Here is a 23,112-nt window from a genome sequence, read left to right as displayed (position 1 = left end):
CAGGCCCGGACCCTTGTCAATCGTTAGAAATTTCGGGCAGATACGACAACGTACACTCAAGTTACAACAACTTCTTTGTTCATCGCTAAACACTCAAAATGGTCTGCGGACTGCGCTCCTTGCGACCGTGCATTTGCGCATCACTCAGACGCCGCAAATTGTCACCAATGAAAAGGGAACTCCCCGCCGAGTTCAACGATACCTCACACAAGACTCTACGTCATACGGTTCATTAGCTGTGAAAAGGGGTGTGGCTAATGCATAAGGGGCGGGTCAAACCATCACCAATTAAAAAGGAAGTCTCTGCTGAGTTCAATGATACCTCACACAAGACTCTACCTTATATGGGTCAGCATTTATTAAAAAGGGCGTGGCTTCAACATAGGGGGCGGGCCAAACCATCACCAATGAAGAAGGAAGTCTCTGCTGAGTTCAATGATACCTCACTCAAGGGTCTATCTTAAATGGTTCAAATTTTAAGAAAGGGGGCGGGGCTTAAGCATAGGGGGCGGGTCAAACATTCACCAATGAAGAAAGAAGTCTCTGCTGAGTTCAATCACACCTCACACAAGACTACCTTAAACGGTTCAAATGTTATCAAAGGGGGCGTGGCCTGAGTAAGTGTGCGTGGCCATATTATAGGGGGCGGCTCAGTATCACCAGTAGACCACACATTCTAAGTTTCATGTAAATCGGATGATGTTTGTCATATAAGGCAGATTTCCTGTTGCCAGCGGGGGGCGCTATGACCAAAAGTCAATTTTGCCCTCTAGGTGTCCTCAGGCATGGACCCTTGTCAATCGTTAGAAATTTCGGGCAGATACGACAACGTACACTCAAGTTACAACAACTTCTTTGTTCATCGCTAAACACGCAAAATGGCCGCCCCGCCACGGCCACGCCCTATGACGAAAAGTTTTTCTTTTAACAACTTTTCATCTTTAACATCTTAAGATGGCACAGACCGAGTTTGAAGTTGATCGGATGAAATCTCTAGGAGGAGTTCGTTAAAGTGCGACATGTGGAAATGGCCAAAATCGCACTAATTTCGAACTTTCAATTCAAAATGGCGGACTTCCTGTTGGGTTTAGGGTATGGCTCCAATGAAGTGCATCCTGACATGTTACATATGTGTACCGAGTTTCATGAGTCTACGTTAAACACACTGCAGGGGCTCAATTTTCTTAACTTTCTAGGGGGCGCCAGCGAGCCATTTTTGTGCGGCTATTCACGAAACCGTTAAAATACGTAAATTTTCACCAGACTTGATGCTACCGCCAAATTTGGTGAGTTTTTGAATATATTAAGCCCCTCAAAAAGCCAATTCATTTGACGGGAAAAAGAAAGAATAATAATTCCTTCAGTTTCAATAGGGCCTTCGCCGCTGTCGGCGCTCGGGCCCTAATAATGATGTCTGTGTGTGTGTGTGTGTGGTTGTGTGTGTGTGTGTGTGTGTGTGTGTGTGTGTGTGTGTGTGTGTGTGTGTGTGTGTAGTACTGGACTGTGGAAAGTGGTGGCGAAGTTCGAGAGCAACCCACAGCAGAGCTATTCTGCAAAGTTCGAGGTCAAAGAATATGGTGAGCCCCATGACCTGCACTTTTATTTAACGTATTCATGAATAATATTTAAAAAACTTTAACATTAATTTATTTTAATACACACAATAAAACTCCTTTCATGTTACAGTGCTGCCCAGTTTTGAAGTTAAACTGATACCTGAAAGCTCCTTCTTCTACGTGGACAGTCGAGAGCTCACCGTCAACATCAAAGCTGGGTAAGTGAAGGTTTTGGTTTCGTGGCTAGAGACCTGATTGGGAGATTGATTGCAGGAAAGACTAAAGGGGGATGTTCAGAGGCTGTTGGGCCTCTTACTCTTTTAGTCTGTTAGTCAATTGATGTTTTTTTTTATTTACTTTCTTTTACTTACCTTGTCCCTCTTTTGTGGATTTAGGTATCTCTTTGGTCAAGAGGTAGACGGGACGGCCTACGTGGTGTTTGGGGTTATGCAAGACGATCGTAAGAACAGCTTTCCAAGTTCTGTTCAGAGAGTGCAGGTGATCACATACTTCGACGTCTGTTGATTGGTTATTCTGCTGTATGCATATATGTTATGCAGCTTGGCTTGTATTTCAAGATGCATTTTTCGATTATGTCACATTAGATAAGTGAAGGTATTGGAGTGGTCAAACTGGAGAGAGAGCACATCACACAGACCTACCCAAACATCCTTGAACTGGTGGGGAGTTCCATATATGTAGCTGTCAGTGTGCTGATGGAGAGCGGTAAGAAAGAGAGACTGTGTGTTTGTGCTTGTTCACTATGTTTGATCATGTGTGTGTCAAATTAACTGTCAGTATTATTATTAGTATTATTATTATTATTATTATTATTATTATTATTATTATTATTATTATTAATGTCATTGTTTTTGTTTTGTTATTATTATTATTATTATAGCAGCCTGGGCAACATGGGGATCATCTTTTGAACCATGTACACACTATTTGGTCTTTGGCTAGCAAAGGCAAACAGAGCGTTGTCCTCCCCCACAAAATAACTCATATCAGCAATGTGGACAATAATAATAATAATAATAATAATAATAATAATAATAATAATAATAATAATAATAATGATATTAATACTGATAGTTAATTTGACCCACACATGATCAAACATAGTGAACAAGCACAAACACACAGTCTCAAGAAAAATACAGATTTGAGGATACGTTGTTCTGTATCAGTTAATCTAAAAGAAAGTAAATAGATGTTAAAATAAGTTTTGTGTTTCTGCATTCATTGACAGGTGGTGAAATGGTGGAGGCGGAGTTGAGAAGTATCCAGATTGTTACATCACCTTACACTATCACCTTTAAGAAAACTCCCAAATATTTCACCCCAGGAATGTTCTTCGAAGTTGCGGTAAAGTACTTTTTTACGAAAGTATGGTTAATTAAATAAGAAAAATCCTTTACAGAAAACATTCCATTACTGAATACAGTTACTCTACAAAGCTCAGATACAAACACAGATGGAAATATATTCTGAATATAAAAGTTGCATAACTGTAATTAATATGAAATGTTTTCATCTGTCATGGATTGTCATTATGAAACAAAGGCAGATTTTCTCAAACAGGTGATATTCCAGAGAAAAAGAGAAATTCACCCATTTGGGTCACTATATACGATCTACTGCAAGCCATTACACTCAGTGCACGGCTAGTGCAGTTTGCATTGAAACTATTCTTATAACATAAGTGACCTTAATATGTTTTAATAACATTTTTCTGATTGTTCAGCTGTTTGTGTCTCTGATGGCAGGTTGATGTTGTGAATCCTGATGGCACTCCGGCAGACCGTGTTCCATTGGTGGTCGACCCAGGCCAGGTGGAGGCTTTAACCACAGCCAACGGCTTGGCAAAGCTTTCCATCAATACAGGGAGGGAACCAAGACTGACAATCACCGTAAGTCCTTCGGTTTTTTATATATATATTTTTTGCATTGCAGCCCGTTTAGCAAAGGTTAATGAAGTATGTTTTACAATGATGTAATAACTCTTTATTTATTTATTTTTTCCCCCAATCTCTTTATTTATTTTTCCAAGTTAGTGAAATTCACATAAACAACGTATCTTACAGATAAGTGTTAACAAAAGGAGCTTCAAACCCATATACTGGACCTGGTCTTTCAGGTCCCTATAGCCCACCCACAAAAGAACCCACAGCACTCATACTCGATAGAACAAATCAAAAAACAAAAATAAATAAATAAATAACATTCAAGAAGGGAGGGAGGGGGATTAGCTCAGGGCTCAGTTAAAACTTGTCAGTTTCTTCATTGATATCTAATGTGTTGACATGGGCTAAAAAGGGTTGCCAGAATTTGCGGAAAGTCTTAAGGGAGCTTCTTAAAGAATACCTGATCTTTTCTATCCTTACACATTGCAGTACCTCAACAATCCATCTGTTATGTGTGGGAGGGGAGGAGTGAGTCCATTTAAGAAGAATGAGCCTCCTAGCGAGGAGTGTGGTAAATGCAATCACCTGCTTTGCGGTTTTAGACGTGATGAGTGTGGGAGAGATTCCGAAGAGGGCAGAGAAGGGGTCGAGGTGTACTGGTTTGACTAGGACTGTGCTAATTGTACCAAATACTGCAGACTGATCAGGGGTTATCAGAGCTGGCATGATTTTTTCGAGGCAGCAGGCCAAAGCTTAGCTAAAATCATGAAAAATATACATTCAATAGTGAAATATCCTGTAACTGTCACTTTATTATTTACAATAAAGTAAAAAATTGCTAATTTGGTAAGACTGTGTGTCGGAGTTCAGCCGCTGGTGCTGCCTCGCGGCCCGCCGGTGCTGCCTCGCCGCCCGGCCTGCCTTCCTTCACAGACCCCGGCCTGCTATGAGGTACTTGGAGCTCCGTCACGGCTGGCAGCCCACAGCAGGGACTACCAACACCGCTGCCCTGACAGAGCTCCAGGGCCTTCAGCTCCCCTCTTCCTGCTAGCTAAATGGCCCGTTGTGTGAGAGTGAGAGCACGGTCAGCAAGCTACACCAGCAATCTCTTACCACATGTTACACACATGTCACGCCACGTATACAACATCTAACTAAATGTCTTATAAAGCTAACAACTGTGTCAGATTTCAAGTTAATGAATTTTTGTGAATTCCAGAGGAATTCTAAGAGGAGGCTAGCTAGCTCTCATTGATAGAGCTCCATCCAGCCGCAGGCTCATCAATGAGACTCACGGACAAGCGGCGTTTATTTCCCCAATCGTTTGTTTAAATAACTCAACACATTATAATTACACACATTAAAAGATTAACTGGAACCTGTGGTAAGAGAATGCTGGCGTAACAAGCTGGCTGACCGCGCTTTCACTCACATACACCGGGCATTTAGCTAGCAGGAAGAGGGGAGTTGGAGGCCCTGGAGCTCTGTCAGGGCAGCGGCGTTTCGTAGTCCATTAGCCCAAAACGGTGACTTTGCGCGGGTATGGAGTGCTGTGGGCTGCCAGCCGTAACGGAGCTCCATCTACCTCACAGCAGGCCGGGGTCTGTGAAGGAAGGCAGGCCGGGCGGCGAGGCAGCTACACAGGCAGCACCGGCCTCTGAACTCCGACACACAGTCGGACAAAATTTGCAATTACATCACTTTTCGTAAAACGGCCCGTATTTGACCTCTACATAGTTGATTTCTCGCATAAAAAAGTCTCAGAAGTGAATTTAATGGTAAAATAGCATATAAACAATGTATACAATTTCTGAGATCTGCACGACGTAGATTCAGAAGACTAACTGATCTCAGGTCAGCTGTGTAGCCGATGCAAATGTTGGGGCGTGACAAAGAGAGAGACTAGAGCCAAATGAGGAGGAGCCGCAATAGTTGACGTCAACTATGGGGCTCGTTGAGATTTCACACGTTTTCAGAGGCAGTTTCAAATAGTGAGATTTGCAGAGAAAAGAGATGTCAATGGGATTTAGAGGTTCTATGTATGTCCTAGTTACCCACTAAACTGTCATTATTCAACTATGACAAGGTAAAATCAGTTTTGCATTCTATCACCCCTTTAATACTGGACTAAAGGCCTTTTTACGGTTCTGCGGAGGCTCCACGCAGAGCTTTCGCCGTAGCCTGTTGTTTAAATAAATGTTGTTTATGAAGAACGAGAACCAGGACATGAGTCTGGGGAAATGCAACCCTACCAAGCCACGACCGAGCGACGTGCGTCGCTGCGACGTGCAGTTACATTTTTCGAGAGATGCACGTCAGGCTACGGCGTAGGGTCCGGTGTAGATGCAGAGGGGTCTGCGAGGGTACGCCTTCGATTCTATGCATGACCATAAAAACCATTAAGATTGTTGTTCCCATCAGTCCCTTCAACCAGTTAACCTTTAAAACCTACAGTAATCAAAATTTTTGATATTCACTTGTACTGGTCTAATCAAGTAGAGCTATCACTCAGCTCCGCTCTATGCAGATTTGAAGATTTCACAGCTGATTTTCTTGGTTCTGCTGCTCAAACTTTTTTACTGTACAGTATGTAAATGGTGAACATACTGTAGTCAAGCATCTTTAAGCAAGACCAAGATATCTTCTCCAAAACAAAGCTATAAGGGACCGTTCGGTATTTATGGAATGGACCACCAGAGGATAATAGGGTCAATCATGTCTTTTTATTCTTTGTTAATGGGAGGGTCATCCAATTTTTTTTTGTCTAGGGGGTAGGGTCACCCAGCTTTTGTATTCATGAGAACAGCAAAATTTCAAAGTGGCTTGTGTGGTGCATATTTATCCATGTAGCTCCATGTAGCTCTCTCAGTCTCGGACCCTATCGCTAGCAGATGGGTCCCTCCCTGTTTAGTCAGCCAGACATGAGCTGTAGCTTTAGAGACCGTGGGATTTCCCAAACTGAATAAATCCCGCTCGCACATATAAACACAAAACTGCTTTGCTGGCTCCGTTGTGTTGTAACTAACACATCTGCTGAAAAAAATATTTTATTCATTAGCATGATTGCCATACTGTTTAGTTCAAAAACATCCAAAACACCGTACGAAAACATAGTGGACCAGATGCAGGCTTTTATTTTGAAAAGTTGAAGCTCGTGCCACGGAGAGCACCAAGCCAGCAGGGCATTAGACGGGAGGTCTGCAGGCTGCAGCCATACCTGACTCAAATATCCTTTCGGTCCCGGTGATTATTTGTTAAATTGTCCAGTCCTTTGTTGAAAGGTCTTAATGTTTTATTGTTTTATTTCATGTGAATACTAGTTTACTAGAAGACTAACTTAGTGTTTGAAGTAATGCAGTAATGCAGGAAGTGTGCATTTAGTTTCCATGCTTATTGTGCTTCCACAACAATGTTAGTGAGTAAATCTACTGATATGGCCCCCACACCATAACAGAGGACTGTGATGTGTAAAATGAGAATGAAGAGGTTTAATCACTTCTGTCATAACTGTAAAATTAATGTTAATCTTTTACAAGTGCTAACCAGTACAAAAGGCAACAATACATTGTTGGGAAACTCCTCCGGTGGCCCCTGAAATAAATAACGAATAGTCCCTAAGGAAATGGAATATAGGCAATGATTTAATGGTAATGTTCTGTTTCTGAAGATGATTTGATTAAAAAAATATTGAATAATGCAGCTTTAGGTAATATAAACAGAATAGAGTAAGGCGGATGAAAACAGTCAGTGCCATTGTCAGCTTAAGTTCAGATGTAGTTTGAGCCGATTCTTATTGGATGTTATTTTAATTCAATTCAATTTCATTTATAGTATCAAATCATAACGAGAGTTATCTCAAGACACTTTACAAATAGAGTAGGTCCAGACCACACTCTAAAACTTAAGCCTGGCTCACACTACAGGAGTTTTAAAATCCTAACCGTTTTTGAAATCTGGTTGCAGCACACACTTGAGGAGAATCTTTGCAGATTTTCTTCCCTCAAATCTTAAACATGCTCACACTACAAGATTTGAAAATAGTGGGGCATCACACACTACAAGATGTTCTTAAGATCATCTCGCCAGTTTTAGCACCTCACGTGACGCGATCTCACGGGGAAGCGCATGTAAACAAAATGGATACTGTGTCACGGCAACTTGCTTTAGTAATACTTATTCTTTGTACCAATAAGAAACAAAAGAAAATAAAACGAGCGTGGACGAGAAAATGGTTGGGGAGACGGGGTCACCATGGATTGTCTGTTCTTCAGCATGTAGCAGATGATCATTGACCTAGATCTAATGTTTACATTTGCTAGCTAGTGCGCTAGCAACTTTGTACACTGACCCGGTAGGTCCACATCCTCTAGCCATCTCCCCCCAGCTCTTCTCTTTATCATTCCCATTATGAGACTCTTTTGATGAGACATTAAACAGGCACTCATGCTGCTGCCACATCTCCACCATCCTTTCTTCCAACTCAGTTGTCCACCGGACTCGTACTACAGTTGCTTTCGCGGACATTTTCAAAAGTTTCCGTCACTTCTTTCTCCTTGCAGACCTGTCTCTCATTGGCTATTGTGGAAGTACAGACGTAATCATAGTCGTTTCACGCCCGATTATAATCCTAGATATCAAACATGTTTGATATTATCGGGGTGGCCCCGATGTGTCTGCGAGCAGATCGGGAGGTGCAAGATTCGATCTGTGAACGCCTCACATTACCAGATAATCTGCGCCGAAAATTGGAACGGATCGAGGTCCTCGACAAGATTTTTTCTCAGATTCTCGGGAGGGGTAAATCGGGCATAAATCGGCCTAAAACTCCTGTAGTGTGAGCCAGGCATTAGGTAGGCAGTGTCTGATGGTGCTGGTTGGGGGTGTGATGAACAGTAGAAGTTATAGTCACAAAAGATAATGGAACTATGATTAGTGGTTGTAATAGTTCATGGCGTAGCAGGGAACTGCAGGTCGTAGCAGGGTTTAGCAGAGCATAGCAGGGTGTAGCAGGGCGTAGCAGGGCCCTGCAGGGTGTAGCGTACCTTGCTCAATTAAATGACAACATTTAATTCAGCTATGAAACGAAACAAAGTAGCATACCAATGGCCGGCTTTTTGTTGTACTGTCAAGCTATTGTATGAAAATTCTCGTCAATTCTTGTTAGTGTATGTCTTTTTGTTAGTCCATAAAAGTGATTTTTTTTTTTATCACTAGGCTACTGTGAGGCAAGGTCTCCACAGGATAGGATAGACTTGAGACTTTTTTATTCAGCGGTATGTGTATGCTGACCTGTGTCGTTAATTGCAGGCAAGGACCAATGATCCTCGTATTTCACGTGAAAGGCAAGCATCAGCCACCATGGTAGCTCTCCCATATACCACTCGAAGTAACAACTACATCCACATAAGTAAGAGACATCCTGAAATAACATTAGATGTTGAAAAAATGTGATGGCTTTGGCGATGTATGCACCATGCACTACATATTTTTAGTGTCCAACATTCATCACAACATGATACATTTGCAGGTGTGGATACAGCTGAGCTGGAATTAGGAGACACCCTGAAAGTCACCCTCATCCTCAAGAGGCAGGAAAATCATGACAATGACATCACATACCTGGTGAGAGATGTTTTACACCTGCATGTGTGCATATACAAGTCTTTTTGTTGCATCCCACAACCTGTGTAGTCTATACATGTCGGATAAGAACTGATGTTATCTATGTCCATAGATCCTGAGCAGAGGTCAACTGGTGAAAAATGGCCGTTTAAGGACAAGAGGCCATGTAGTGATTTCCCTCAAAGTCACCGTTACCAAAGAAATGCTGCCATCATTCCGCATCATAGCCTACTACCACACAAATGGCAATGAAGTGGTATCAGACTCTGTTTGGGTGGATGTAAAGGACTCCTGCGTGGGCTCGGTGAGACACAGATAGTAAGATTGTGTGTGTAGCACCTCTCTAGCGTGGCTGGCTATAGTGAGAGGTGGCCATCCTGAGTTCTTTAAAACTTCTATCCAATTAATCAAATAAGTGGGATTTCTCTAAGAAACTTAGTGGAGTTTAACTTGAGTGTGTGTAACCACTAGCTTATTGTATGAAATACTAAATATTAAATTTCCCTTTAAATTACCATTCACACTTTAACATGAAATGAAATGTATATGAATTACTTTTATCCTTTAACCACTTCCACTTCTAAACCAAAAATATTCTTTTTCTTAATTAACTTAAAATATCCAAATAGTCACTAACCACAACTGTGTCATAAAAGTAGATAAAAGATAAAAGTAGGTTATTAATTAAATGTATCTTGCAAAAAATCACTTCACTTAAAACATAAGGGCCCAAGAAAATAAAATAGCCGGCAATAACCTAGCCTAACTTGAAATACCCTTCAAATGTCCAAACGATGCCGGCCTGTATGTAGCTCGGGTACGTTGTAGCCTTTAGCAAAATGGCGGCTCCACCACGCAGGCTAAAACAAAAGAGTACCTGTACTCATGGGAATGTAGCTTCACACACGCAGGATGAAAGGCGACAGCAAGAGGAGATATGACGAGAAGATCCACGATGAAGAGAAAACGGTTGAAGAGAAGACACACAGCTGACGAACTCGGCAAAGTCCACACTCTGTAACGCTATCCCGCTCCGTTGAGGTCTTTGTCCGCCGTCGGTCTCACAGTTCTACACAGGCTTAACTAGTCCAGGCCGCTAGCCGCTAGCTTGTTAGCATAGCAGCCATAGGAAAGCACTAGCCACCTAGCCAGCAGCTAACTCAAACTTCTTTCTGTCGTCTTGTGCCGAGCAGTCCACTGAAACAGACAGAACTATCACCATTAACGTTTGGTATAAGAGTCCTGGTTTAACATTCTCACTAAACTGGAGCATTACATTAACATTAACCTCAAGTATTTCTCATTCAGCAGACAACACACTTCTCTCCCCTCTTACTCGTTTCTTTGCTATTTTCTGCTTCCTGTTTTCATCGTTATCCTTACGTTTCTCTCGCTCTACTCACTTCCTTGTTACTTTGAACTAAAATGTGATTGGCTCATTCACAAAACTTTCAGAAATAAAATAAATTCACTTTATTACTCTTTATTCCTATTCTTACAGGCAGTTTCAAAGCATTTTCACATATATTATTACACAACAAATATGTAACCTTTTAAATGCTGTATTTAGTGAAACATGAACATTACCCAATATGCAAATAATAACTTCATTGCTGAATCTTAACTTTTTAACCTTTATTTCTATTTATTAAACTATGAAATGATTTATTCAAACTTGTATATCTTATATTAATGAATACATTTCAACGGGTTACATGTGTAACTGCTTTAACGTTGCCTCATTCATTGACCTCCCCTTTACATTTAGCTGAGGCTGGAATCATCCAGACCCAACCCGTCCTATGAGCCTCGCAGGATGTTTGGTCTGAAGGTCACTGGAGACCCAGGGGCCACAGTGGGACTGGTGGCAGTTGACAAAGGCATCTATGTCCTAAACAACAAGCACCGTCTCACCCAGAAAAAGGTAATTTCTTAATCTTATATTTAACAAAAATAGTTGACAGTAGTTTTATTTAAAAATGCTATGTATAAAAAATGACACATTAACTTTCATGTTTGTTAGTGTTTGGGTTGAAATAATATCCAGTATAAATTTGTCCTGCACAGTGTTGTAATGTAACGGAGTACAAATACTTCGTTACTGTACTTAAGTAGAAATTTCACGTATCTGTACTTTACTTCGCTATTTAAATTTATGTCAACTTTCACTTTTACTCCACTACATTTCCTAGATAAAATGTATACTTTTACTCCGTTATATTTCCACTAAGCATCTTCGTTACTCGTTACTAAAAAATAAAATTAGAAGAAATGTGTGGGACTGCAATAAGGGAGGTTTGGCGAATCACTGCTCCTAGGTTGCATTACGCACGCTCCGCACGCCGCGCGCTCTATTTCAGCGCTTGTTTGTTGCAAACCGCCATGGAAGCATGAGCACCTACTGGAGGACCTCCCGTTATCGTAGACCACCAGGCTCGACATAAGCAATGGCCCGATGGCCCGCCCGGGGCCAGTAAAAACGTATGTCGGGCTGGTTGCAGCCATAGTCACTGGTGTGTGCGTTACTTCACGCAGCACATGTACTGACTGGAAACGTTACCGAGGATTATTTATCACCGATGGCGCAGATGAACTAACGCTACACTCGTTACTGTAAGAAGGTAGCCTACAATAAAACCTCCATGATTAAAGAGTCAATACTTATCAATAACCCACATACCTGTTCTACAGGCAGAAACACGTAGAAACCATATCTCAGTCTGCGCTGTCCCCTCTCGTCCACCGCGCTGTGCAAACACAGCTCTACTCTGCAAACAGCGACTTTACAAACAAGCTAAAATGAAAGATGTCAGTTTGTAGTCTAACTGTCTTAATTTGCAACCAATCTTGAACTTTGGACAAACTCTTGTAAACGTAGCTGCTGTCTAAACGAGCCATCCTCTCCGCTGGAGCGGTATGGATGTATTTTAAGACCAAAACAAATACATGTGGCTACTTAATATGCACGTGAATGACGCCGCGTTCTTCATTGTTGACGATGTTGCCAGTTGTATTATTTAGCAACAGAATCGTCTTATTTCAAATTAGGCATACAGGACTAATCTGAGATCATTTTCTAGTTAAGTAGCCTATCTAGTTATCATTACGGATTTTCCATGTTTTTAGGGGTTTGCTTACTAATGTAAAAAATATAGCATTAATTTAGTAAGAAAGTGAAAATATCAAGATGACAAGATGATGCGTATTAGGTATAATTTTATTTTCTTTATTTGAATGTAGTTGATGACCCCTGGTCTAGCTTTGCTGCTAATGGCACAACATCCAGTGGCAGTGGCTAGCTTTTTTCCTGCTTTTTTGTCCTTTTCCAATATCACCTATGATATTTCTTTCAGGGCCAGTAAAAATGTAGAAGCGGCCAGCAAAACTCTGATCTACTGGCCCCTGGGGCCAGTGGGGATTTTTTTTTATGTTGAGCCCTGCAACCACCCCAACAATAGTGGTGAACTCGGTGAACAGGGTAGTGGTGAAGATGTCATACACCCGTGTTGCAAGAAATGTTTCTGTACATTGATGTCAGCTCTAAACATATGCTGTTTGTTCTTTGAACTTAAGAGAATTGTGCCTGAAAAGTCCCTGAATATGCTTTATGCTTTACTATAAGAAAGCCACAATAAAAGTTCTAACCGCTTGCTTTTAAAAAAAACAACTTTTACTTTTACTTTTGATACTTAAGTACAGTATATATCAGATACTTTAAGACTTTTACTTAAGTAATATTCTAAAAGGTAACTTTCACTTCTACCGAAGTCTTTTTCTAGTACGATACTTGTACTTTTACTCAAGTATTGCTTTCTAGTACTTTATACAACACTGGTCCTGCAGTAAATACATTGCATGTGTCAATGCGTCTCGTAAATGTGTTTAATGCCGTAACAGAACTGTCATGTGAGTTTATAGATATGTCTGTTTAACTTGTGTAACTAGTGTAACCCTATGGCTTGTCTGGTTGTATTTGTGTGTGTGATGACTTTCGCCCTGCTCAGGTGTGGGATATTGTAGAGAAGTACGACACCGGCTGCACACCAGGTGGAGGGAAGGATGGAATGGGTGTGTTCTACGATGCTGGTCTGTTGTTTGAGTCAAACACAGCTTCTGGAACTCCCTACAGACAAGGTGACACTGATTTTTACCACTTTTTCTTCCCTTCAGCATTCCTTTCAATGTCTAACTTTGGGTTAAGCCCCCTTTCGTATTTACAGACACACTGATATATCATTACGAGTCAGGGTGGAATCCAATCTGGATTTTGTGGTCAACAAGGAAAAGAGTGAGTTAACACCGAGAAGGGACACAACTTTTCCATGTCTGACTAAATTTGCTCACAGAGAGTGGACACTTTTAGTTCCACTCTGGGACATTTGGTTGGGAAACAGGTCTGTACGGTCTGTGTCTCAGAAAGTTGGGACTGATGGTGTCAGCACTATTGGTGGCAGGCTGTACATAAGAGATCTTTAGCATTGGATGGCTTTTCTCAGACTGAACCCTGTGCACCACGGACCCCGCAGGGTTATGGTGTTAGTAACAGATAAACATGTGAGCGATATCTCACTCTGTCTGTGCATCCTGCTTGTATACGATTCACCCCTGGTAACCTTCGGGTAACCCTAAAGACCAATCCTGCTTTTGTACCAAAATGTGGCAAGAAAAAGGACATGCAAGAAAAGGGGGACCAGTTTTTTCTTTCTTACCGGATAGTCGACGTTACCACACTGGCCTACTTCAGCTCAGGTCTTAAGGTTGGGTTGAAGTGGGTTGTGGGCACATTCCAGCAGAGGTTGCAAAACATAATACACATGGTTTTTAAAGGCATCCTATCTATTATACAGAGCAAAACTCAAGTCTAGTTACAACTTTGTTGGGTTCTCGTAAAGATATTGTCTGCGTTTCCAGAATTGAAATGCCCGGCCCCCAGCAGGAGGAAACGAGCTGCTACTATAATGGACGTCACAACCAGCTTAGGTAAGAACCACAGCTCTAAACTAGCCAATAACCACATATTCAGTCATCTTCTGTCACACAGTTCAGGCTCTCCACAATCTCATTGTAGTAGTTGTAGTTGGATATCTTGTGTCGTTGACTTTTACAATACTTATCTTTGCCATGCTATATATTAGTGGAAAGATAAAAGTGAGTTGAAACACTTTTTACTTAATACGTCATTTACTTTATATTTCAATCTGTTCCTTCATACTGCTCTTTTCCATACTGAAGAGAGAGGGAGCCCTCATTTCTTGCAGGTTTTCCCCTCTCTTCCATTTTTTTGTCCTAGGATAGAGTGTGTCCCATGTTGTACTGATTGTGATTTTGCTCTATTTTATTAAAACTGACCTGACTAGAATATTAAATAACGAATAGAAACATTTCTAATAGCTTTCCAGTTCAGAATTCTTCTTCCCCGCCTCTGTATCTTACCTCATTTTTAATGACACTTTAGATGAGGAAGATGACAGTTACGTGGACAGAAATGAAATTGTTTCTCGCACCTACTTCTCTGAAAGTTGGCTGTGGTCAGACATCATACTGCCTGCTTGTCCTCAGGAAAACCCTAACTGGTGAGTCAACTAAAATATAGACACAAATAATACACTGAGTGTTAAAAGTGTTAAAACTTGTATTTGTTTCAGTGACACTACAACATCGATGAAAAATGTTCCTTTGAGAGAATCAGTGACAACCTGGCAGTTGACTGGCATCAGTCTGTCAAGAACTCACGGTGAGGATTCAATGACTAAAAGCTTCCTTGTGCTTAAGTTGGGCCTCTAGCCTTAAACCTCTCCCATCCATTACAGTTCACCTCTCTCTCTCTCTCTCTCTCTCTCTCTCTCTCTCTCTCTCTCTCTCTCTCTCTCTATCTATCTATCTATCTATCTATCTATCTATCTCTCTCTGTTTCATTACTTGTTTTATCTTTTTTTTTTATCTCAACTTAAAGGAATCTGTGTTGGCGAGCCGTTAGAGGTCATTGTCCGGAAGGAATTCTTCATTGATCTCAGGCTGCCGTACTCTGCTGTCCGTCAAGAGCAGCTAGAAATTAAGGCAATCCTTCACAACAACAGCCCTGATCCTCTCACTGTAAGTCTGTGTTACTCTGCTCTGGTGTTTCAGGTCCAGACCATCCTCACTTAGAGAACTGACGACCGTTAAGGTGATTGTGCAGTCATGTCAAGTCATGTTGGTCAGTTTCCTGATGTTACTGCATGTTTAAGACTGCAACCGTAACATTAAATAGAACAGTCATGTGATTAAAACTGCAACTGCGGTCTAGTGCATGTGATATATATATATATATATATATATATATATAAGTATATATGTGTGTGTGTATATCATTTTGGGAGTCATTGGCAATCGACCTATTCTGTCAGATAAGTATGAGCATGTGTTCCAGAAGACGTGCTCAGCAGTGCTGCGGAGATTTTTCATTCATTCATTTTTCTCAGGAGTTTGCAAAGAAAATGGCAAAGACAACAGTACATATTACATATTATACAGTCTCTTTCTCCATATTTGCCCCTTTTTTAAGGTACTTGTGGATCTGACTGAGGAGGAGCATGTATGCAGTTCAGCTTTTAAACGTGGGAAGTATCGCCAGAAAGTCAAAATGGGGGCCCAAACTACACAAGCTGTACCCTTCATCATTATTCCTATGAAAGAAGGAAAATATAACATTGAGGTCAAAGCAGCTGTTAAAGATTCTTTGCTCAATGATGGAGTCATGAAGACGTTGCTGGTGGTGGTAAGAAAAAACAGACTCCATCTAGGGGGTTTAAATCTCAGTCATATCTTATTATATATATATATATATATATATATATATATATATATATATATATATATATATATATATATATATATATATATATATATATATATGTACGAACTGTTCTCTTTAATGTTCAAGCTGCAAAAAAAAAAAAGTTTAAACTTAACATATACATTTACAGCGTTATGGTTTGAATGTACAGTATATGGATTTTATAGGCAGTCACTTGCTTGATTTGTCTGGGCTATCCAAAATCACTGTTATTATCCATTTAATGATATGACAAAGCTATGGATAGGTTTAGGCAGAAAAACAACTTGGTTAGGTGTAGTGAAAGAATCATGTTTTGGAAATTCTTTATTAGGAATAACCCCTTGAGATGTAGCATCTCATTTTCAAGGGGGTCCTTAAAGGCAAACATTTGGGTTAAAATAAGTACTGCTTGTTGAGCTTTGTTGTTGTGGTTACAGTAAAATGCATGTGTTAAATGTTATTAAATTATAGTATGTTTAAAAAAAAACATTGACTGCCAGTTGGAAACAGTAAACCTGTAAACTCCTGTGTTAAAATCAGTTAAAGGAATCTGTCATCAGACGGACTAAATCACTCCAAAATAGTTGTAATTTCTAATGTTTGTCCTTGCTGTTGTTTTTCCAGCCTGAAGGCGTGCTGGTTAAATCTTCTCAGATTATACTCCTAGACCCCACTACTAAAGGTGTAGGTGAGTTTACCCATTAATTAGCCACAATATATAGTAATTTATGATTATGTTTTTACCATTTTCTACCTAATACCCCGACTTGTCCACTGTTTCTCCCTTTAGGTGGTAAACAAGAAGTAACTCTCAACAGTGGAATTCCTTTCAAAGATTTGGTTCGAAACACACCTACTAGCACACAGATCTCGGTGACAGGTCAGATATTATGTTATATTTCGGCATGTTATGTCATACAGTGGCTGTACAATGAACTCTGCATAGGTGTTAAAGGTCCAATATTTAATATGTGTACTGTAATAAATCCAAAAATGACCCCAAAGCGTCATCAGCTATTAATAAAACATGCTAAGTTGAAATACTATCTTTTCTGACAACAATGCTAATGCCAGTATTTTCTCCTTTTGAAATTTCCGTTCCCTGACTAAATTTCTGTTTGTGTTTTGGCCTGTGTGTTGTTATCAACTGCCCAGTTTGACAGCCAGGCCAGGTTGCCAGATATACCTGTAAACATGTAAACCCAGCGTGCCACAGCTGTAACGTTAGTACAGCCATGAAATCAGCAAACAAAAAAACGGGATCAATGGAGACCAGTCTACCCGACCTAAAAAAAGCGGCATGTTTCTAGTTGCGTGACCAGAGACAAACCCCAGGTAAATATTGGAGTTGTTTTTGAAAGATGGAGACAGCCTGGAGCCCAAAAGGAGGCCAAGTTGGCTGATTTCCTCCTGAACAGGTAAGCATTAGTGTCATTAATGGTAATAATTAAGAAAGAACCCGTTAGTCCGACATGAGTTTAACCTTCTTCTTTATTCGCGAGCGTACACGTTTTTAGTCATTAACTAGGCGAACACAGATGGCGTCACGACTGCGACCACGGTGACCTGCAGTTGCTTATCATTACATCTCCCCTTTAAGTGGGTAAACTAAAATTCTTAACCTGAGATACACATCTCATCACATGAACATTGATATCATGAATTTTGCATTCTTTAACTCTACTCTGGGGTAGACTTCCCTTGGTCCACAGCAACGTAGGCATTATTCTGCCCTCGATAGTTGCTGTTCCTATGTGGATATGTTGAACAGTCCTTGAGTGGTTGCTGTGTAACCTCAGTGTCACCACACTGAGTGTGAACTCAGATATTTAAACAAATTTCTGCATTCCGGTCATTCATCACATCTTGTCTAAATAAGTACTAATAACGTGTGACATACATTTATCATAGAACATAATGTCATATTGGTTTAACAGTCAATGTCTCGTACTCATTATTTCTTTACTTTGTTACACAAACTCTATAGAACAGAGGAAGCCAAGTGTGAAGTGAAACTACACTATGTGTCTAGGTGTCTATATACTTATGTGGAACTCTAACCTCCCACCCCCTGGATGTCACCATCACTGCTCTGTGTTGAGTTGAAGGCTGTGGAGCATACCCCGCAGCTGGGTCTGTTTGATTCTGATCAGCAGCATTGTCTCTGTGCCCGATACTAGCCACAGGTAGGGTACCGCTGGGCAGCTGCACTGGAGGTCCCACAGACTGCAGCTGCTGCTGGTCTATTGGATTAGCCGGCTCTGGGACAGCCAGTAGATGTCTCCTGTTGCGTCGCAGCACTTCTCCGTTGTCCATCTTCACCATTAAGATCGTTGCTCCTACACAAACCTACACAATCAGAAATCGATACCTTCTTAAAAAGTCTGACATTTTTTTTCCCATATATTTTATTGGATACAGCGTACAAACAGTACAACATAGTACAACATACGTCTCCATTTTGTGTTTTCAGAATGAACAGTTCCTCAAAACAGATGTCCTTTTGTGGTTTCATCCAATATCCCTCCCACCAACCCGCCCAATGGCCTGTTAAACACAAAAATATAAAAATACAAATAAAATAAAAAATACAAAGAACAAACAAAAAGGGGTAAATAATAAGAAATAAAACTAAATAAAACTAAAATAAATGAGTCAATTACTAGACATATATGCATACACACACTCATGCATATGTACGCACGCACATACATACATATATATAGCTCTTAGAGAGCGAAATCAGAAAACAAATCAGCAAATAACAAAGAAAATAAACGAGTAAGTTAGAAGGACAGTGAAGTGTAGAAAGAGGTTAGTAGTTGCTGACACCCAGGGCGCCGCGCCAGGTTACTAGGATTTATGGATCAACAGGGATTGTGAGGGCTATGGCTCAATTACACCCATAACGCAGCGGAATGTGTGGCGGGCAGCCAGTGAGGTATAGGGAAGTGGGAACCTATGCAGACAAATACTAACTATGCCACTACAGTGACATTTCCTTAATGGAAAGCTGGTTCACATACTTAATCAGCGGTTTCCAATGAGAATAAAATTTAGTCAGTAGAGCCTCTGAGAGTAAACTTTATCTTCTCAAGTTTAAAAAAAGACAATGTGTCACATAGCCAGGCTTTAAACGACGGTGGTAGGGGTGACTTCCACAGAGTCAGAATGCTCCGACGAGCAATTAGGGAGGTAAAAGCAATAACATTGACTTGAATTACTGTCAGTTTGAGGCCATCCGGAGGTCTGCCGAAGATCGCTATATGGGGGGAGGGACAGATCTTCAACGCCAAAACCCTTGAGATTGCGTCAAAATATAGCTGCCAAAAGTTTAACAGACGAAACCCTCAATGAATTTACCAAAGCCCTCATTAAAATTCTTAGCAACAAATCTCCCGGACCAGATGGATTACCAGCCAAATTCTACAAACACTTTTGGGACATATTATCACCACTATTTAACAGAGTAATTATTGAAATAAAAACTTCCTCCACCATACCCACACACATAAATACAGCAGCCATGACATGTTAAAACCCAACAAAGACCCATCTCACCCCTCTAGCTACCGACCTCTCTCACTATTGAATACAGACTTGAAAATTATCACCAAAGCACTAGCAACCAGAATAGAAACAGCCACTTCCACACTCATTCATCCAGATCAGACAGGCTTCATGAAAAATCAGCATGCCACAGATATTGTACGCAGACTTTTCAACCTATTCAATATATCAGAAGAAACACAACAGAAAACCATTATCATTTCACTTGATGCAGAAAAGGGTTTCGATAAGCTATACTGGTCATTTTTATTCAATACACTTCACAGGTTTGGGTTTGGAGAGTTGTTCATCCACTGGATTAAAACACTGTACACATCACCCAGGGCCACCATTACCACTAACGGAATCACTTCACAGAGCTTCACACTGCATCAGGGCACCAGACAGGGATGCCCTCTCTCGACTTCCCTCGTTGCCATTTTCATTAAAACTCTTGCAGCAGCAATACGACAAAACGGCATAATCAACAGAATTCAGATAGCCAACGAACAACACAAAATCAGTTTATATGCAGATGATGTTTGACTTTATTTACAGAACCCACAGGTATCACTTAAAGAAACTTTCATATCATCAACAGATTATCCCATGTCTCGTATTAACCTATCAACTGGAACAAATCAATTTTATTACCCCTCTCAGATAACACATGGGATTTTGGAGGTCAGGACGCTTCCCTCCAACTTCACACAGGCAACATCAAGAAAATCGAAGAAGAATATAAACGCTGGTCCAAACACCCACTCACACTCATTGGAAGAATAGCTGCAGTCAAAATGAAAACCCTAGCCCTGATTAACTACCTTTTTTCTATGATCCCCATCACTCCTACAGAAAAATGGTTCAAAACTCTCAATTCATTAACAACACATTTTCATTGAAAAAAACAAAAACAAAACAGAATATCACTTTCAACACAACAAAATAAAAAATCACATGGTGGGCTTGATGCACCAAAACTTCCATTGCTACTTCCTGTCAAATCAATTAAAGTACATGGTTAAATGGATCAATATACATAAGCACAATTACCCGTGGCTGGAACTGGAACAAAACCAATGTACAAACATCCCAATTGAAGATCTCCCATCCCTTTCACAATCAATCAAGAAATCCAACTTCTACCAACACATTACCATATATTCAACTCTGACAGCCTGGTGGAAAACGAACCAAATCACAAAACCATCACTAGAAATAAATAAGTTCACCCCACTCTGGCACAATCCAGTGTTCATGTTACAGAACAAACCTTTTTACTTCTCCACATGGGCACAAAAAGGAATCACACACCTTGACCACCTGTTTGAGAACAACCATTTCATGTAATTTAACACATTCACACATACATACGGGGGTTGGGAGAGAAGAATTGCTTCAATATGAACAACTTAGACTTAAAATTAAAGACAAAATCGGACTCACCAACAACACATTACAACCCTCTCAGCTTACAGAAGAACTTATGAAAATTAATAACTTAAAAAAAACTAACCTCCCGGCTATATACAATGATTTCCAACCTAAATACAACAATAACACTCCCAACAACCAAGTGGGAAACTGATCTGGCCTTCTCTCCCACCCCTGATTACTGGGAACAAATCTGTAAGAATACCTTTTCCATGACTGCTAACACAAACCTGCAGCTTATACAATACAAAGTCATTCACAGAACTCACATCACCCAAAGGAAAATGTTGACTCTTTCTGGATCACGGTCACTGAGACACTGTCCACCACCCTGAGCTACAGAATCCCATCGCAAAAATTCAGGAATCCGTTGTTCATTTCTCTAGCTGTCGCTAAAAAAGCAGTCCTCCAAAACTGGAAATCAAAGAAATCTTGCCACATCAATCACTGGACAAATGTAATCTCAGAATACATTTCAATGGAAAAACACAATGGACACAGAAAGAAGCAAATGTCAGCCTTTGAAGACACCTGGTCCCCATTTCTAACGTTTCTAATTTCAACAAAAACATAATTACAAGCCGTGTATATTACCAAACATATACCTCCCTCCTCCATTATGTAATACCCTGCCCTCCCTATTTCTTTAACATTATTTATATCATTTAATTATTTTAATTATTTATTTATTTTTCTTACAGTTTCCACTTTACTCATACACACATGCACACACTATCCACACTATCAACACTTATGCATAACTTGTTTTTCCAACTCTCTTCAACACGCAAACCGTGACCAGCCAATGTGAATCACGGATCATTCTACTCAATCACTAATAATATATCCTTGTGTTTGTCAACCGTCCTGTCCAGTCCCGTCTTGTGAATTCTGTTATTGTCCTGTCTCACTTCCCTCTTTTGTCTGTTCGTCACCTTGTTGCGTTTTATGTGTTATGTGTTACACTCCATACATGGTGCTTTAATCCCCCCTGCCCTTCAGATGGATCCAGGGTCTCACTCAAACAGGGTCAATGGTTACGGTAGGGCAAGCGTTAATGCACTGAATGCAATTCTAAATCTCAATGTAACATACTGTGTATATAAAATATATTGCTTTATTAAAAATAAAGTTGTCCTCCGAGGAGGGGGGTGGTGGTGGTAGGAAAAAACAAAACAAGACAAATAAAATACAATTAGTTTCAGGCTAATTTATCACAGCTATTAGGGATGGGCATTTTATATAATTTCAACATTTGTGTAGCTACTCTCATTGAATTATATAGCTAGAGTACCCAAGTTGGTTCCTCGCAAACACAATTGAGACACAGCCAGTAAAGTGATCCTGATTGGTCCTGGCTAACTCCGCCATGCTAACCCTGCTAACTGCTAACCTGTTACCAGAAGACCAGTCAAGCGGGCCACGGCTGTTTAGAACGTGTAGCCTGTTCAGCGGCCGTAGCCAACAACGGTGAGTTTTTTTAAGCCAAGAGAGCGGGGCTGTAAATCAGGAAGAGAGGACCTTCTGTTTGCAGTGTGTTTAGCGAATGTTGCCATAATTCTAAGCCAATAAAGTGTGTATTTCAGTCGGGTGGAAAAGGAAGGTAGTGGTATTTTTAGCTTTTCCTATCATAATTCTAAGCCGAGGAAGTGTGTCTGCCTGGGGTTTGGAGAGGCCGGCGAGGTTGTGGAGTTTTTAGCGGTTCCTACGGTAATTCTAAGTCATAAAAGTGTGTCTGTCAGTTGGGTACAGAGCTCCGCGTGAGCACGGCTTTTATGATTATTCAATATAGCCATCATCTAACGTTAGCTACTCCGCTGTGCTGTGGAGTAATGTCTGGCTATGTGAGACAAGCGTCTAGGAACATTGTTGGATGCTCCAGTCTCAGCCAATGTGAATTTTGAGTCTTGGGAATTTGTACTGCAGTAATTATTTTAAACACTAGTTGTCAGTATTATATATTGCACCTTTAATTGGTAAATGATCACCTTACTAGTTTTGGGAACCTTTTGTTTGTTTAATTGTTTCTTCCTGTTGATATATAATAACGTTTTGTTTTGTGTGTGTGTGTGTGTGTGTGTGTGTGTGTGTGTGTGTGTTGTGTGTGTGTGTGTGTGTGTGTGTGTGTGTGTGTGTGTTTTTGTGTGTGTGTGTGTGTGTGTGTGTGTGTGTGTGTGTGTGTTTGTGTGTGTGTGTGTGTTTGTGTGTGTGTGTTTTTTTGTGTGTG

The 23,112-nt window shown here is 40.5% G+C and overlaps 2 protein-coding genes across 2 annotated transcripts in view; one reads left to right on the top strand and one right to left on the bottom strand.

The window, feature by feature from the left end:
• Positions 1–23,112, bottom strand: part of LOC120565597 (zinc transporter 2-like) — a gene marked incomplete in the record, with an annotated part of 356,424 nt that overhangs the window by 295,025 nt on the left and 38,287 nt on the right.
• The window catches only part of LOC120565452 (complement C3-like), a 50,312-nt gene that overhangs the window by 9,981 nt on the left and 17,219 nt on the right, over positions 1–23,112 (top strand). Inside the window, exons 6-23 of the mRNA XM_039811250.1 lie at positions 1,495–1,577; positions 1,687–1,774; positions 1,952–2,054; positions 2,162–2,282; positions 2,809–2,924; positions 3,326–3,469; positions 8,771–8,870; positions 8,991–9,085; positions 9,198–9,389; positions 10,854–11,009; positions 13,090–13,219; positions 13,997–14,065; positions 14,541–14,658; positions 14,731–14,819; positions 15,039–15,178; positions 15,630–15,842; positions 16,527–16,590; positions 16,693–16,782. Coding sequence (XP_039667184.1) covers positions 1,495–1,577; positions 1,687–1,774; positions 1,952–2,054; positions 2,162–2,282; positions 2,809–2,924; positions 3,326–3,469; positions 8,771–8,870; positions 8,991–9,085; positions 9,198–9,389; positions 10,854–11,009; positions 13,090–13,219; positions 13,997–14,065; positions 14,541–14,658; positions 14,731–14,819; positions 15,039–15,178; positions 15,630–15,842; positions 16,527–16,590; positions 16,693–16,782 — 2,111 coding nt within the window. The remainder of the gene's footprint in view (positions 1–1,494; positions 1,578–1,686; positions 1,775–1,951; positions 2,055–2,161; positions 2,283–2,808; positions 2,925–3,325; positions 3,470–8,770; positions 8,871–8,990; positions 9,086–9,197; positions 9,390–10,853; positions 11,010–13,089; positions 13,220–13,996; positions 14,066–14,540; positions 14,659–14,730; positions 14,820–15,038; positions 15,179–15,629; positions 15,843–16,526; positions 16,591–16,692; positions 16,783–23,112) is intronic.

This window comes from Perca fluviatilis, chromosome 9, assembly GCF_010015445.1.
Source record: "Perca fluviatilis chromosome 9, GENO_Pfluv_1.0, whole genome shotgun sequence".
Lineage (NCBI taxonomy): Eukaryota > Metazoa > Chordata > Actinopteri > Perciformes > Percidae > Perca > Perca fluviatilis.
Note: the sequence above shows the minus strand (reverse complement) of the source record. Positions and strands in the feature narration are given on the sequence as shown.